Genomic DNA, 16,202 nt, shown 5'->3' with positions numbered 1-16,202 from the left:
GTGTAAAAAAAAAAAAAAAAAAAAAAGCACGTTTAAAAAGCCATTAAGATAAAAAAATTTCATTTTTAGGAGTTTTTATTATCATCAATCTTATTTTCATAGTAGGTATCACTTCAAGCTTGATCATCTTGCAGACTCCCCATGGGACCACCCATCAGCTACTCAAGCCAAAAGCCTAGAAGTCAGCCCTGATTCTTCCTTCCCACATCCTATACCCAATCCACCCACAAGACCTGTCCACTCTATCTCTCACATATATACCCTGTACAAGCATTTCTCATGCCCTAAAGCACCATACCCTAGTTCAAGGGGCCACCATGCACATCTCTCCTAGATGACTGCAAGGCTCCTTAGTGCCCATCCAGCTTCCACCCTTGGCCACTCCAGTCTATTCACCACACGGCGGTCACAGTCACCTTTACAAAAGTGAATGGCATCAAATCACATCACTACCCCTCTTGAATTCCTCCATGACTTCCCAATATTCAGAATGAATAAAATCCAAAGTCCTTTCCATGTCCTATGGGATCTTTCATGGCCTCATCTATACCTACCTCTTCTACTACCATTTTCCCCCTTACACTCCACACCTAGTCACACAGCTCAGCCAAAGGCCTTGCCTTTTCTCAAACACACCAAGCCCAGTCCCACCTGTGGGTCTTCTTACTTGCTTTTCCCTCTGTCTGGAACACTCTTACTGTAGACCTTCACAAGATTGGCTCCTTCTCATCACTAAGGTCTCCACTCAATATCATGTCTTCAGAGAGGCCTCCCTGACCATCCTACCTAAATTATCCCCACCACTTCACCACTCACATACCAGTTACTTTCAATCCTCTTTATCCTTCCTTTATTCCATCAGAGCACTTATCACTATGTGTGATTCTATTATTTATGGAGCTAGTTGACTATATTCAAGGAGGGAAAGATGGATAATAATCTCTATGTCTGTCTTACACATCACTGTATCCCCTAAAAAACCTACTGTACAAATCAATCATCTACAAAAGCAAAGAATACAAATTCAAATACCAAATTATTTCCAGATAGAAATAAACTAAACTGTTTAACTTTCAAGCAGAATTTTCAAGAAGATATAGAGGGCACAGGATTGGCAAAAGATTCTCAAATTAAGAAATGGTGTCAGGGTAAATATCAAATCAAGGGTTTGTCCCTAAAATCTTTTGTTGAGATCCTGGAAATATTTAAGGCATTATCTAGTAGACTCTTCTCACCTATACAAAGGGACTTGTAAGAATCGTAAGGACCTTGTCTTATAGATGCAAACCAAAGACAAGTCTGTCTTGGAAAAAATAATGGATGTAGCTTTGGGGACATAAAATCAACCCCCAATAAAATTCACAGAAAACCCTCAAAGTTTCTAAGAAAATTGTAGTGCTAAAAGCACTACCATCTTGGACTAAAAGAGAAAGAAACAGTTCAAAATGAAAAAAATGTGTCGGGGGGGGTCCCAACTTCATATAGATAGGAAGCATGTTGAAAAAGCTACTCAGCTGCAAATATAACTCATCTCTTATGGAAAAGAAAAGCAGCAGAGGAGAAAGCCAGAAGCCCAAAGGGTAGAGCTGACAGTCTCAGAAAACAATGTACTAGGGAACAACTCCCAAGGAGCAGAAATGGGCACAAATCAAGGAACATTTTCAATATGTGGAATAAGAAAACTGGCAACATAGTGCCCAGCTGGATTTCAAAATTGCTATGGACCAGTGATAGCTATGTACTTCTCATTCTTCCTTTTTTTGAATGGGAATACCTACTGCAATTTTCCTGTCCCTGTCTCACCAGTATATGTTGGGTGTGGGTGGGTCAGGTGAGCGGGGTAGGCAACTTGTCTTCTTAGTTCATAGACCTCTAGATCATAAGAAGCTGTACCAGAGCAGAGGTGCCTGAGAAACTTCATGTGCATCTGTTCTTTATTTAAATGATAAGGTCCTCAACTTCAGGTTGAAGTAATGGGATAAAACTTCTCCAAAACTTCTGGAAGAGGGGTAAGTGTATTCTGCATGTGGAAGAGATGTGAATTGTTATGCTTAGAGGGCTGACTGTAGTAGATCATTTCCAAAGATGGCTGCAACAGTATCTCCCATCTTATGCCACTTTGCTATGGGAATCTGACACTCTTCCATCAAAAGGTGGAACCCTTTCCCTCCCACTTGATTCTGGGAGGGTCCTGTGACTTGTTCTGACAAACAGAATGTGGCAGAAGTGACACTGTATGATTTCCAGGTCAAGGCTTTAGGATACCTTACAACTTCTGTTTTTACCTCCTTGGAACAATCTCATTGCTATGTAAAGCTCAACCCAGTGTAGTGAATGATGAGAGACCACCTAGAAAGGCCACATGGAGAAGAACTGAGGCTCCCCTCAAAGAGTTCCAAGGCCACAGATATGGAGGTGAGGCCGTCTTGAACGTTCTAGCCCCAGTGGAGCTACCTCAGCGATTACCATGTGAAATAAAGTTGTATCCACTGAGCCCTGCCCAAATTCCTGATCCACAAATCACTAGCAATAATATATTTGGTTGCTTTCTTAAACCATTGAGTTTTAGGATAGCTTGTTATATACAACAGGTAAGTGAAACACTGGGTGGAGGGGTGGGAAGGCCACTGTGAATAATAAAAATGTCTGAATTTTTCAAGTTTGAAAAAAACACATTTTAATACTTTTAAACATTCACAGTGACTTTTAGGATAATAACCTAGGACTCATTTCTTCATTCACCAAATATTTACCGAGCACCTAATATGTGTCAGGAACTGTTCTAGGCCCTGGGAAAACAGCAATGAATTAAAGTCCTGTGGAGACAGCAGGAGCAAAGGTGTGAAAGTAGGAACAAGCAAGGGGAACAGAGACCTTTAGGGATCTGCTTTAATAAATAAAATGATTTCTAGTAAGCACATCAATATTGTAAGTTAGTGTTTGCCAAATAGCTAAATCTAGTTTTAACTTTCTCCTTGAAATTGTTACTTGGATGCTTTATCACTGTACCAGGAGTTCTTTTTAGCCCAACCCTTCTTCAGGCTGAGCTAGAAGAAAAAAATGAGGTCAAGATGATGTAATACCAGTAATAAATTTTGAACACCTGAGTTTTCAGGTATCTTCAGTGTCCTAAATTTATTCCCTGATTAGAACATGAGCACTTTCGCACCTTTGCTCCTGCTGTCTCCTCTTCCTGGAGTGCCCTTCCCCGACATTCTTCACCTGGAGGACTCCCGATGTCCTCATCAGTCAGGGGCTTCTCCTGCTCTTCCACTGCATCCTTTGCATAAATAGAGCACAGTACTGAACATACTATATTATAATTTCTTATTTATTTGTTTAATTGCCCCCACTAGATTGTTAGCTCCTACAAGGGAGGGCTGTTCTTCCATTTCTAACCCAGAAATCTACGTATAATCGTAAATGAAAAATAAATGTCTGTTGAATGAATAAGCCTTAAACTTTGATTAAATCATGGTCCCCTCACCTGTAAAATGGGGCTAATAATCCAAGAAGAAGATTGAATTGCAACTGCCTGGGAAACTATAAAGCATCATTCAAACTTTTTTTTTTTTTTTTTGCAATACGCGGGCCTCTCACTGTTGTGGCCTCTCCCGTTGTGGAGCACAGGCTCCAGCGGCCATGGCTCACGGGCCTAGCTGCTCCACGGCATGTGGGATCTTCCCGGACCGGTGCACGAACCCATGTCCCCTGCATCAGCAGGCGGACTCTCAACCACTGCACCACCAGGGAAGCCCCATTCAAACTTTTTGACATTATTTACCAGACATGATTTGGTGTGTTGGGTTTTTTTGCTTCGTTTTAATCAGTCACTCCATTTGCAGTCAGTTTTCATATCCTGTGTATCCGTATTTTAACATGTAATTGTATTTAACATGAAGAAAACCTTCATGGTTTATGCTATACCCAAAGGGCACAAACACTTTAATTTGTGGGTTTTAAGAGTCACAGAATTCTAGACCTAAACAGACACATCAACTTAGTTTTCAGAACAAAATTCCTCTTCTTTCCACATAAAGGTAGTTATTTTAAAGCCATATGTTTACATATTATAGAATCTCAGGCAAGATTATAAAAATGCAAAGGACTGAATGGATATGCATACATACCATCAGTCATAATCCAATCCCTGATATATCTATCACTCAGCAGAGGCACTTTAAATCTACACTGTCCATCACAGTAGTCACTAGCCACATGGCTATTAATTTTAATTTAATTTTAATTTCAATTAGATAAAACTAAAAATTCAGTTCCTCAGTTGCACTAGCCACATTTCAAGTGCTCAAAGGCCACATGTAGTTGGTGACTACCAAACCATACAGGGCACATATAGAATATTCCCATTATTGGGCTTCCCTGGTGGCACAGTGGTTAAGAATCCGCCTGCCAATGCAGGGGACACGGGTTCGAGCCCTGTTCCGGGAAGATCTCACATGCCGAGGAGCAACTAAGCCTGTGCACCACAACTACTGAGTCTGTGTTCTAGAGTCCACAAGCCACAACTACTGGAGCCCGTGCTCAGCAACAAGAGAAGCCGCCGCAGTGAGAAGCCTGCACACATGAAGAGTAGCTCCCACTCGCCACAACTAGAGAAACCCCGTGCGCAGCAACGAAGACCCAATGCAGCCAAAAATAAAATAAAAAATAAATTTATTTAAAGAAAAATAAGAAATATTCCCATCATCATGGAAAGTTCTATTGGACGACACTGCCTTCGGTGAAACAGTTTCATATCAAATTACTGAGCGAATTCTTTCAATGTGGCTTTCTGCCTGCAGTAATGAAAACAGTGTGATAATTCAGAAGAAATGTTAAACAGAGGGGTAGTCAGAAGAAAATGAAATATATCATTTTTTCATAGGTTGAGAGGATGCAGGTTTATGTAAAAATTCATTCTTTGAAGTGACTAATCCAATTAATGGCAATACTAATTGGCAATGCTAATTTTGTTTAGCAAACTTTCCTCCCTGTAACGTAGACCTTTTTCTTAATGTACACCTTCAACATCACCATCTTTGGAGTTTGGGTAAAAGGAGCAATCTTCTAAAAGCTTTCCCATGTTAAAAGTCTGATCACTTTCTTCAAATTAATATATCACACTATACTTTTAAAGTATTTTATCTCCTAAAATATATAAAGCATATTTTATTTGGGACTCTAATAGCTAAATGTTAATTCTATAAAATCTAACTTTAGAATACACTTTGGAAGAGTTTCTTTCTAAAGCATTAAAATAAATATCTCTGCAAATTTATCTGAATTTAAAAGATGGCAAATCTATCCAGTACTAAGATTTGTATTTTATATCCATGAAGTAGATTCTTTTCTTTTGAAATATTAAACAAGCTTCCAAAAGCGGGATACAAAGATGGTTTAGAGCAATTGCACAAATTCAATGGAATTTTCAAAGAATTTCAAAATATAATGGTAAATTATTTACCCAGTTGAAAAAAAAAACTAAGTATGTTTGCTTTGGGCTCTCTTGGGAGGCAAAATATGTATTTATGTTCACGTACTAAATTAAAAACCAAAGGAAACTTCATTTTAATAAAAATCACCTTCAATATAAATTTTTAGAAAGTGTTTGGTGCTCATCAGTGCCCTCTAGAGTCAGTTATTACAGTTCAGAGTGAACCAGATCTTAAAACAGTAATTCATTATTTAAAATAAAAGTGATACGGACTTCTCTGGTGGCACAGTGGTTAAGAATCCGTCTGCCAATGCAAGGGACACGGGTTCCGGCACTGGTCTGGGAAGAGCCCACATGCCACAGAGCAACTAAGCCCATGCGCCCCAACTACTGAGCCTGAGCTCTAGAGCCCATGCTCCGCAACAAGAGAAGCCACCACAACAAAGAGTAGCCCCCACTCGCTGCAACTAGAGAAAAGCCCGCGCACAGCAACAAAGACCCAACGCAGCCAAAAATAAATAAATAAATGCATTTTTATAAATAAATAAAATATCATAAAATAAAGGTAAATAATTTTTAAAGAACTTAAATCACAGTCAAATCATAATTTCCCCTCAAAAATTTCAAAATTCCCCTCTAAAAGTCCACTTTTTAAAAAATGAGTTCAGTTTGGCAGTGTCTCCTTTAGATATTTATATTGTTTTGCAAAAAGATGCTTCAAGTGAAAGACACTATGCCTTTTGAAGTTTACTATGCAAAGGTTCTTGCTCCAAAATCTGCATTTTTAAGATTTTTAAGTCATGTATTTTTATTTCTAGTTGTCCTCCATATGCCTAAATTTTAAGAATCACTCTATGTTTAAAAAAGCTTACCTAATGTATACTCCATGTATACTCCATTAAAATAATATATAATAATATTTCTTGAATATGTTGAAAATTTCAAATGACAATTCACTGTAAGGCCAGTTGGCCCAGGTTTTTGTACGTCAAGAAAAAGAAAGCCTGTGTTTACTATCTCTCAGATATCACCCACTAAATTATTTTAGTGAAACATATCTCCAAATTTCCACCAACACAAAAAAACTACCATCAAATCCCTTTATGTTTCAACTGAGTGATCCAGTTCTCTGACCATAGAAGTGCAGAGACACAGAGGAAGCCTGCAGGCACAATGTGCCCATCATCACGCAGCAGAATTCAGCACCCCCTAAGGCTGGCTTCATCCCCCAGCCCAGAGCTGCACAGGTACCAACCCGTGTTCTGAGCGTGCGCCTCTGCAATGCTCTCAGGGGCTCAGGCACACGCAGTCACCATACCCACAGATGAAGCCCGTGGTCACCAGAAGACCACTACGTTCAGGTCAGCAGTCAGAGCACAAGGCAGCAGCCCTTTCTGTTCAGAAAAGAGGGGAGTAGTGGTCCATTCACAATTTTCCGAATGCTTTAAATATGCATAGGTACAGAAGCAAGATGTTTATTGTGTACATCCACTAAATTTATTTCCGGTTTTCTTCTGTCTCTTTAAAAATTAAAAAAAAAAGTCATTGTTTAAGCTCATTCTAGGGGGAAAACTCCAATTACTCCCTACCCTCAGCTCTTACTAAACTTGCCTGATGTTTCATAAACTGCATACACCATACGGAGGGGACAAAACGGGGCAAAGCGTTCCATCAACTATTTTGATAAAGCAATGAAGTCAAAGCACTACTGATAAATCCCTCTTTGGATGTTCAACAAACCCATAAAGAGGAGGACTAATGCATAGTATTCTGGCTTATGAGGGGTAAAAACAAGCTCTTTCTTTTATGTAGAAAATAGTTATGCAGCTTGGCTCTTGATGTGTTACATCACCTCCTCTCTGCTGCTTATTACCTGGGCTATTTCACTGCCCTGTGTTTTCTCCACTGGAGGGCACAGTTAGCTAAAAGAAAATTTGGTGAAACCTAATTTGGTCTGTTCTACGGTTCCAGAAAAAGTATGGGTGGGAAATGAGGTTAAAGCTGCTCTTAGAAAGGGTGTTTCAGTAATATTTCTGAATTTTACCTATCGCGGTTCTCATTGAAAACCATTATAAAAGATAATCACTAATTGGCTAACAGCTAAAACAAAAAAATATATTCCAAACACCACTATCTATATAAAGTGTAAATAAAAGATGAGGCGGAAAGCAAAGAATGATTTTTTAAAATGGTGAAAATGACCCACTTCAGGTACAGAATAATCTAAAGAGCAAGTGCAAACAGAAATTCTCCTCTAAAACAAGCATATACACGACTACTACGGTCCCAACAAGGCATCACCATGAGAATGTGGTGTTGAATGACTCAGTTCTTTTGCAATGACATAAGTCATAAGCTCAGAAAAAATAGGTTTTATTTATTTTCTGTTTTTTGCATTATCATTTTAGAGATAAGCCAATAGGGGATGCTATTCAGCAGTTCATTTATAGCTGCCTTTTCTTTACAAGCCTAATCAATCATAAGGGTGTAGTTTCAATATGCTTAGGACAAAGATTAGTAAAAGAGACACAAATACTGCACTTCTCGATAAAGTCAATAAATGTACAGCTTTCAGAGGAGCTTATAAAACAACAGGCTTTTGTTGTTTTAAAAACTGCTTTTGAATAAAACTGTTTCTAGGCTCCAACTTATCAGTAAGCTTTCTAAGCTTTTATTGTGTTGAAAGTAAAGTGACGGAGGACAACTCTATGGATATTACCCAGGGAATCACTTTTATTAGGTCAAATGACAAAACATTAAAACTTAGCTTTTTATTACAGATAGATCAAATTAATTTTTTAAGGTAGCAAATGGGGCAGAATAACTTGGGTGGGATTAAGCCTTCAGAAAGATCTTCTAAGTATCATGTACATTTAATCAAATTACTCATGTTATTTTAAGCGCATCAAAGAAATCCAGAAGTTCCAGCTAGGATCTTCTACATAATTCAGTGGCAGGCAGACCAATCCTCTGCAGTCCTAAGAGAAGAAGGAATTCCATCTGCCTGATAACACAATTGATCGCTCCCAATCCTTTTCCCCATTTATTTAAATCATGGCTAACCATAAGAAGAGTCTTCTAGGCAGAAGGTGAACTAGTACTGAGTCTGTGCTGTAGATGCACAGGGAACAGCAAGGAGGCCAGTATGGTTGGAGTGGAGAGAGGCAACTGCATTCAGGTCTGAGTTCAAATGTCACCTCATGAGAAAATCTTGCCTAAGCACCCTATATAAAACTAGCAGGGATACAAACTTCCTCTCCATGCTCCTGTTATTCTCTATTGTCTACCTTGCTTTATTTTTCTTCTTAGTACATCTCATCGCAAGACTTACCAAATATTTATTTGTTTATTGTCCATCCTTCCCTATTAAAATGCAAGTTCCATGAAAGCCAACAATTGGCCCATTTTGTTCACTGCTATCCCCCCAGCACACCAAAGATGATCAAATATTTGTTGAAACAATTAAATGAAAGATTAATGATGGAAGTATGGAGACAGCTCGAGAATAGAAGATACAATATCCATGATATATGTTGTATGCCTGACATGAGGGGCCAATACCAAACAAGGGGCAGAAATGGTAGTAATATAAAAATGTAACAACAAATACAGAAGAAAAAGAGGCATAAAGACTACAGAATTAAAACTGGTGATAACAGCTGTCCTAGTCTTCTTATACTTGCCTTTGATCCGTTACCAGAGAGTCAGATTCTGTCACTAATCAGCAACAATACCTTACCTTAAATAATACCTGTTTCTTAAACACAAGAATAGTCATCTTTCCAAAACCATGAGTGTTTCACCTCTGAAAGAGGAAGGCAGGAAAAGAACACACACACACTCCCCTTCATTCAAGGGACAAAATTTGAGTAAGTTACCGAATCTCTCCTATCAGAAGTGACACACCCACACAAAGAAGCACAGCTTCCCTTGAGCCCCAGCGATGGTGCATGGCCAACCTGAAGCTTGAGAGGCCCGAGAGGCTTAATTTCTTATTGTACTACAGTCCTTTTAGACTTGGTCCTTGCATCACTGCTATTCAAGATGAACTCAATCTCTATCTTCTTTTTAAAATAGTATTTAGATTCACACATCAGGCTCTCCTGGTTCTTAAAACAAACTCAGCATCAGTAAGGCCATATCGCCATCGGAGATACAAAGCAGAATCCATGTCCCTAAGCTCCTGTATCTTTGTTCCAGCTTTTCAGTGACTCAGATGGCACACTTCCCCATTTGGAATTTAAGTAACACTGAATCTCCAACCTTATACTCGACTATTGTCCCAACCAGGAATATATGAAATGGATTTCATAATTTTTATATTAATAATACATTAATATGGGGAAATGGCAAAGCTAAGAATATACCACCAGGGTAATGAACACTACTGACTTCTTACTGGCTTTGAAATGGAATTAGAGAGAAATAAGCTCTGAGGATAGTAACAGACCCACACATAACATACACCCACCCCAGCTTCACTTCTTCATACCCAGTCCTGATCCTTTTCCAATTCAGTTGAACTACACTGGGTCAAAGTCTTCAGATTACTAGGTACTCCCTAAAAATAAAGTTACTTACACTAACTTAAAGTAGACCATCTTGTGACATTTACTTCAAATTAATTGAAAACCCAATATTCCTAAATCATTTGGTAACAGTTCTCAAAGAATCTTGGCAATAAGACAGTTTTCACATACTTATACTCTTTGGCTTTATAAGCTGTAGACCTGACTAAAATAATTTAATGGCCTAATATGGCCAAGAACTCAATGACCAGCATAATCAGGAATGAGACTTTGTTTAATGAGACGTGCAATCGTATCTCATACCAAAGCTGGCCTCCTTTCATCCATTTCAGTTTCAAATGAACTGCAATATATTGTTTATCCAAGTCTATAGGACCTTAAATCAATTATAAAATTTTACTCAAAACAAGAAAATCTCCCTACTTTTCTACTGAATCTGTAGGTTAGGATGCTTTCAGCTGAAATAACAGAAACAGCTTTAAGAAAAATGGGGTTTATTATCTCAAAACAACAGGAAGTGTAAGGCACCACCAGAATGGGTGAATTCAGCAGCTCAGTGACGGAATCAAAGACCCAGATGCTTTCCATCTTTCTGCTCTGCAGCACTCAGTGTGCTGGTTCCTTCCTCAGTTTGTCCCCTCTGGTCCCAAAGACGGCTACAGGCAACACATCCTCACGGACCAATACCCTTCCTTCTGCCTCTTTTGAAAGGGGAGGAAAGCTTCTCAGAAGCCCTCGCTCCAGGAGATTTCTTACATCTCATTGGCCAGAACTGTGCTACATGCCCATTCCTAAACCAATCTCTAGCAAGGAAAGAGGAATCATCAAAGTAAGTGTAAACTACGATTGGGCCCCTGGATCTGAGGAGAGCGCCCTCCTCCTCTGAAGTATATGGTTGTCCAATACCTATACAAATCCAGCATTCTGTCAACAAGCAACCAACCACATCTGCCACAACTCCCTCAAATGCTGCACTCACTCTGTACTGACCACATGGCAACCATCTCCTGTTTAGTAGATCAGAATTAAATTATGGAGAGGAAGAGATTAATTCATACCTTAATGCAAATATAATCCTAATGAAGTCTGTTCAATATTTAGTCAGTCATCTGTATTTATAAAAAGTATAAAAACACTTAAAACTAAGGCTAATCCATCAACCACCCTGAGAGGTAGCAAAACTCCCATCCACAGTGAAATATTATAACATATACCAACTTATGCTTCAAATCTACAATATTTCTTTTATTATTTCCAGGAAATAATTCCTCCTACCTTTTCCTTGGTCTTTATTTGTTGCTTTGTTTAAACAAAATGAAAGCAAGGGCAAATATGGTGATGAAAATTAGAGCTAAACCGGTAGTGCCCTGTCCATATCCATCCTGACCACACCATTGGACAGCACATTCCAAATGTGTCTCTTCGCCCCAAGGGCTTTATCTGGTGGCTGAAGCCAGCAACACCCAAGTGCACAGTGGACATGAGTACTATCGAATTAATGTTCCTCACCACCAACAGTCCTTAACCAGTGACTAATGGCCATTGGTATATAAAATACTTGAGCTTCCAGGCCCTGCAGGTGAAGTAGCTCTGAAACTTGAGTTCTACACTAGCTACAGGTGATCACAGGGCTTGATAATAGCCCCTTTATTGGCTGTGTTCCCTTCCCTGTCTCCCTCCCTACTGGTATTTCTTGGGATCACCTTCCAAACAAACTGATTGCACTTGAGTCCCTGTCTCAGTATCTGCTTCTGGGAGAACCCAAAGATAGGAATGCAAAAGGAGAGAAAAGTAAATGTTTCCATTTGAAGAAACATTAACACACTGACAAAAAAAAAAAAAGTAATTCACAATTTTCAAAGAAGTAATGTATTTTGAAGCAAGTATTATTAGAAGATTTGGGTTTTTATACATGGTCCTAATCTTTGTTATATTTTTAAAAATTAGAATCAAAGTACATCAGGAAACTATTTCCTCATATCAAAGATGATACTTTTGCTCTGGAGATCTAAAAAGCACCATTATGTCATCAGCGTCATAATTCATAAGAATCTAGCTTAAATAAAGGTTGGAACAGAAAACCTTTAACTAAAGAAAAAATACTCTGAATATCTTTAAGCCTGAGACAAAAACAGTAGGGTACTGAGTGAGAAATGACAGGAACTTCTAATTACCTCTTACAATAACGCTTCTAATACAATAATGGAACTTTAAACAGTTATGTCAAACTTGAGAGTCTTCCAATTACATCAGAGTTGAAATGACACCTCACTGCCAATAACTTAACTATATCCTTAATCCATTATACCTAACCATAGCCATTGCATATGTTAAAAATAAAGTTGAAGTATTTTATTTAAAATTAACATAATTTGTGGCTAAATTAGTTTAACTTTTAATTCAGAAACCCAGCTTACATCAACAAAGTTGTTTAAAAAAAAGTTTTAGGTACGTTCTAAAATGGACATATATTAGATAATCACATCAAAAGAAACTTAGGTGTTGATCGTGACAAATGTGCAACAGATCCCAAAATAAATCTCTGAAGCCATTTGAACCTCACACAAAGGCTCCAATCAACTCATGGGGCAATTCTATTTCTAGGTTTCTAACTGAAGATGGAACGGGGGAAAAGGCCCCATGTCCTGTTTGTGCGTAATGCTTTGTACAGTGTTTCCAGACACGATTCAGAGACTCAATATCTCTGAAGATATACAGAGTGGGTATTTTTAGACATATTTGATAGATGCAATAAACAGAGAGGCTGACTGAAAATTCCACAGACGATAAATGTCAAAGGAAGGTGGACTCTGAACTCAGGTCTTCTGATTGTGTTTCCCTGCTTTTCCGCCTAAAAAGGAAATAACAAACATTTACCAAACTAAGCCAAGTGCTACATGGGATACACTCAAACAGCTCAAAAATAATGTTCTCCTTGTCCTAAGATATTACATGTTGAGGCTCCAAAGTTTCTACAGATCGTAAGATATAGCATATAATTTTTGACAACTATAAATGACTGCTGAGCCAAAGGATTTTGGTAAGGAACTCAGAACATCAGGCTTGGGCCAGTTCTAATCTACAGGAAGACTGCCGGACATCCACCCAGAACCACACGGGAATCACTGCTTTCCTCCCAAACCCTGCTCCTTCTCTTTGGGTTTCCGCAGTCGGTGCCCAGTGTCAGCCTCTATCGCCTCCTTCACCCGCACAACCTGCCTGTGACGAGGGCCCAGGACTTCTACCTCTGTCTCTCGTCTGACTCCCCCGCTCAGTCCCTGCCCCCCACGACCTTAATCCAAGCCACCATCACCCAGCGCCTGGCTTACCACCGCCACCAGTCTCCTGCTGGTCCCCCCATCTCCTGGGTGGCTCCCTCCACATCCATTCTCCAAAATGCCAGAGTAAGTGGTCCAAATACAAACTTGATCATGACATCTACTGCTTAAAATCTTTCAATGACTTCCCACTGCCCTGAGGCTAAATAAAACCCTCAGGGAGCCTCAAGGTCCTTTAGGACTGGCCCGCTGCCCATTTCTCTAAGTCTTATCTCTTGCCTCTCTCCTCCCAAGGACTGTCTGCCCAAAGTTCTTGAATGCTCTCACTTTCCTCAAGGGCTTCACGCAAGTCTTCTCTCTGCTGGAAAAACTCCCCTGTTCTCCAACCCCCTCACCCGCCCATTTCTCATTCATCAACATAGTTTGCAGAGTTCACAGGAGTTCCAATCCCAGGGTCTCCTCCACTTCCTAGCCATGTGCCTTCAGACAAACTGCTTGATCTCTCTATTATCTTAGCTTTCTTTCAGTCAAATGGGGATAGGACCTATGGAGTGCATGAGGAGTAAATGAACTCACTGAGGCATTTAGAAGAGTATCTGGTAAATGGTAAGCTTTTTAACAAACATTTTGTCTTATTACTATTATTAACATCACCATCATCTTCCTACTACCTCTTTTCTTCCACACCTTGGATTAAATGTGACTTCTTCCAGAAACCTTTAAAACCCTGAAGAGGTGTTCCCATAGCTGGCTCCTGCTAAACTTTTCAGAGCCGCTTATGTAATGATCTGTGTCCTCTACTAGAACAAAGAAGGTAGCGACCAAAGCTTTCTTGCTCACCACTAACTTCCAGACCCAGTGCGGTACACCAAGCAGACTGCCTTAAAATCACCCTTATCAGGAGCTTCCGCAGGAAATTTGGCAGGAGCCCCGACTCAGAAAACCTAGATTCAATTTCTTGTGTCATTTACTAGCTGTGTAACCCTATACCACTCCCTGCAGCTCCCTCTGGTCCTGGAATATTATGTGGAAGTAATAACTACAGGGTGGTTATGGCAATCATTTGAGAATACTTGCAAGAGCAATTTGTAAATTAAGATGTCATCATTACGGTAAAATTTCATTAATTCAGCCTCCTCTAATTCAGAATGTGTGAACCTCATTGTCTAACCCCTGTTGTGTTTTTTTCACATTATCTATAAAGAGATCATCCCCTCCTTTCTCATGACAGGCAATGATAGGTATTGGAACACACAGATAAGCAGCTGCTCCCTGTTCCACAGCAATATTATGCCTGAATGTGCAAGATTAGGGGAGCTTGCTTACTTTAGTAGGTCTGTTTATGTGACAAGATGGGAGTTTCAGCAATCATTAAAGCAAGCTTGGCAATATTTCTACTGGAAGTGAGCTTGGTGGTGAGCAGGTACTGCCGGCATTACAGTAAAACCAATTTGGAGAATGAGTTTTCTACATACGAGGAAAGTTAAGGGAACTCTAAAACTGGAATTTAAACTTCTAAAGGATACTGCACCCTTTGCTGGCCGAGAAGCAATCCTAAAAACTATACAGTATTTCCTTGGCAATTTAGTGTCATCAACTTCATCTGTAGTTAGGGCTATAGGCACAGCCAAGACTATAGATAAGAGATAACGGATCGACCCACTTGGCTTGTAGCACTATACACAGTGATAAAGTCCCCCGGTCTTAACATCCATGTAGGAGCGCACCAAGAGTAGGAAATAATGGTACCCTCGGGGCTACAGAGACGTGTGTCATTTCTTCGAGAGTTCAGGCTCCTGTACAGAGAAGGCTTCTCGCCCCATACCAGCTGCGGAAATGTGATGAAGCTCAGTTCTGCCAGCACCCTAACTGTTATCACTCATCACCTCTGCCTGTCCTCCTCGCCAGTTTTCCTCTCTTAATTCATCCCTGACAAATCTCTTCTATTCTGCTGTCAGAGTCTGCTGCTCATCACTCCTACCACTGCTTTTAATCAACCGAGCACCGATGCAACCCCCATTTTCTGCTCTGTGCCACTGACCCTCTTGCCTAAACAATCTCTAACCGGATGAATGAACCTGAGCAAGTCATTACCTCTTCCAGCTTATTTCCCTAATAGTTCAACTGAAGAGGTCACCAACAGCCCTTCCAGTTTTGTTATTCTATCATTAGTCTCTTCTGCCTCCTAATGATTTTTTAATTTTCTCAAGTTTCTCACAAAATGGCTGACTCAGCTTTTGTAGATTATCAACCAACTGCAGTATTCATTTCTTTCCATGAAGCAAACAACGCATATACTCAGTGCTCTGTGGTTAACCTTCTAGCAGTTATTAAGTATATACATTGACCATTCAATGCCTTTACTACCAAAGAGATTTTCCAGGAAATTCAGTTCAATGTCCCCAAAAAGACTGAAGGCTCTAGAAAGCGTGGGTTCATTTTTTCGGGCCTTTAAAATAACAAAAGTACATTTTGGTCAACACATCCTAGAATTCAGTTTTTTCACTCATTCATCTCAGCCTTACCAATTAGCAAGGTTTTACTGAAACTTTCATTGGAAGAGTCTTTCTTACTAAAAGAAAGCCTACTTGTAACAATTTTACAAAGACTTGGGGAAGGATAATAAATATATTACCAAAAATCCATTAATATTGAAATGTTTATTAAATCTGGCAAAGTGGTTGATTTCCTACAGCAATTTCCTAACACATGTATGAAGGAAGATTAGCTTATTACCAATGCTACACAAGGACATCTCTGCTCTCACTGCATTTCACACTTTCAAAACTGTTATCCTAGCTCTGCTACAATAATTCCATAACCAGTCTTTGTCTAATCAGCCTGGGTTTAATTTTAATCTAGCTTTTTAGGTGTCACTTGAGATTTTAAAACAAAGAGGAAAAAAGGTGTACAAATTATTTTGTAAAACATAACCAAAAGAATACAAAAAGCAAAGCAAAA

General features: G+C 39.4%; 1 protein-coding gene across 3 annotated transcripts in view; it reads right to left on the bottom strand.

The window, feature by feature from the left end:
- The window catches only part of HSD17B12 (hydroxysteroid 17-beta dehydrogenase 12), a 167,881-nt gene that overhangs the window by 139,903 nt on the left and 11,776 nt on the right, over nucleotides 1–16,202 (bottom strand). For 2 of the 3 annotated variants that reach the window (XM_019948011.3, XM_019948013.3), the window contains one exon: nucleotides 3,170–3,280. The exons of the other annotated variant lie outside the window; for it this stretch is intronic. In XM_019948011.3, coding sequence (XP_019803570.1) covers nucleotides 3,170–3,215 — 46 coding nt within the window. In that variant the 5' untranslated portion in view covers nucleotides 3,216–3,280. The remainder of the gene's footprint in view (nucleotides 1–3,169; nucleotides 3,281–16,202) is intronic. 3 annotated transcript variants of the gene reach the window in all.

The sequence above is a fragment of the Tursiops truncatus genome, chromosome 8, assembly GCF_011762595.2.
Source record: "Tursiops truncatus isolate mTurTru1 chromosome 8, mTurTru1.mat.Y, whole genome shotgun sequence".
Classification (NCBI taxonomy): domain Eukaryota; kingdom Metazoa; phylum Chordata; class Mammalia; order Artiodactyla; family Delphinidae; genus Tursiops; species Tursiops truncatus.
Note: the sequence above shows the minus strand (reverse complement) of the source record. Positions and strands in the feature narration are given on the sequence as shown.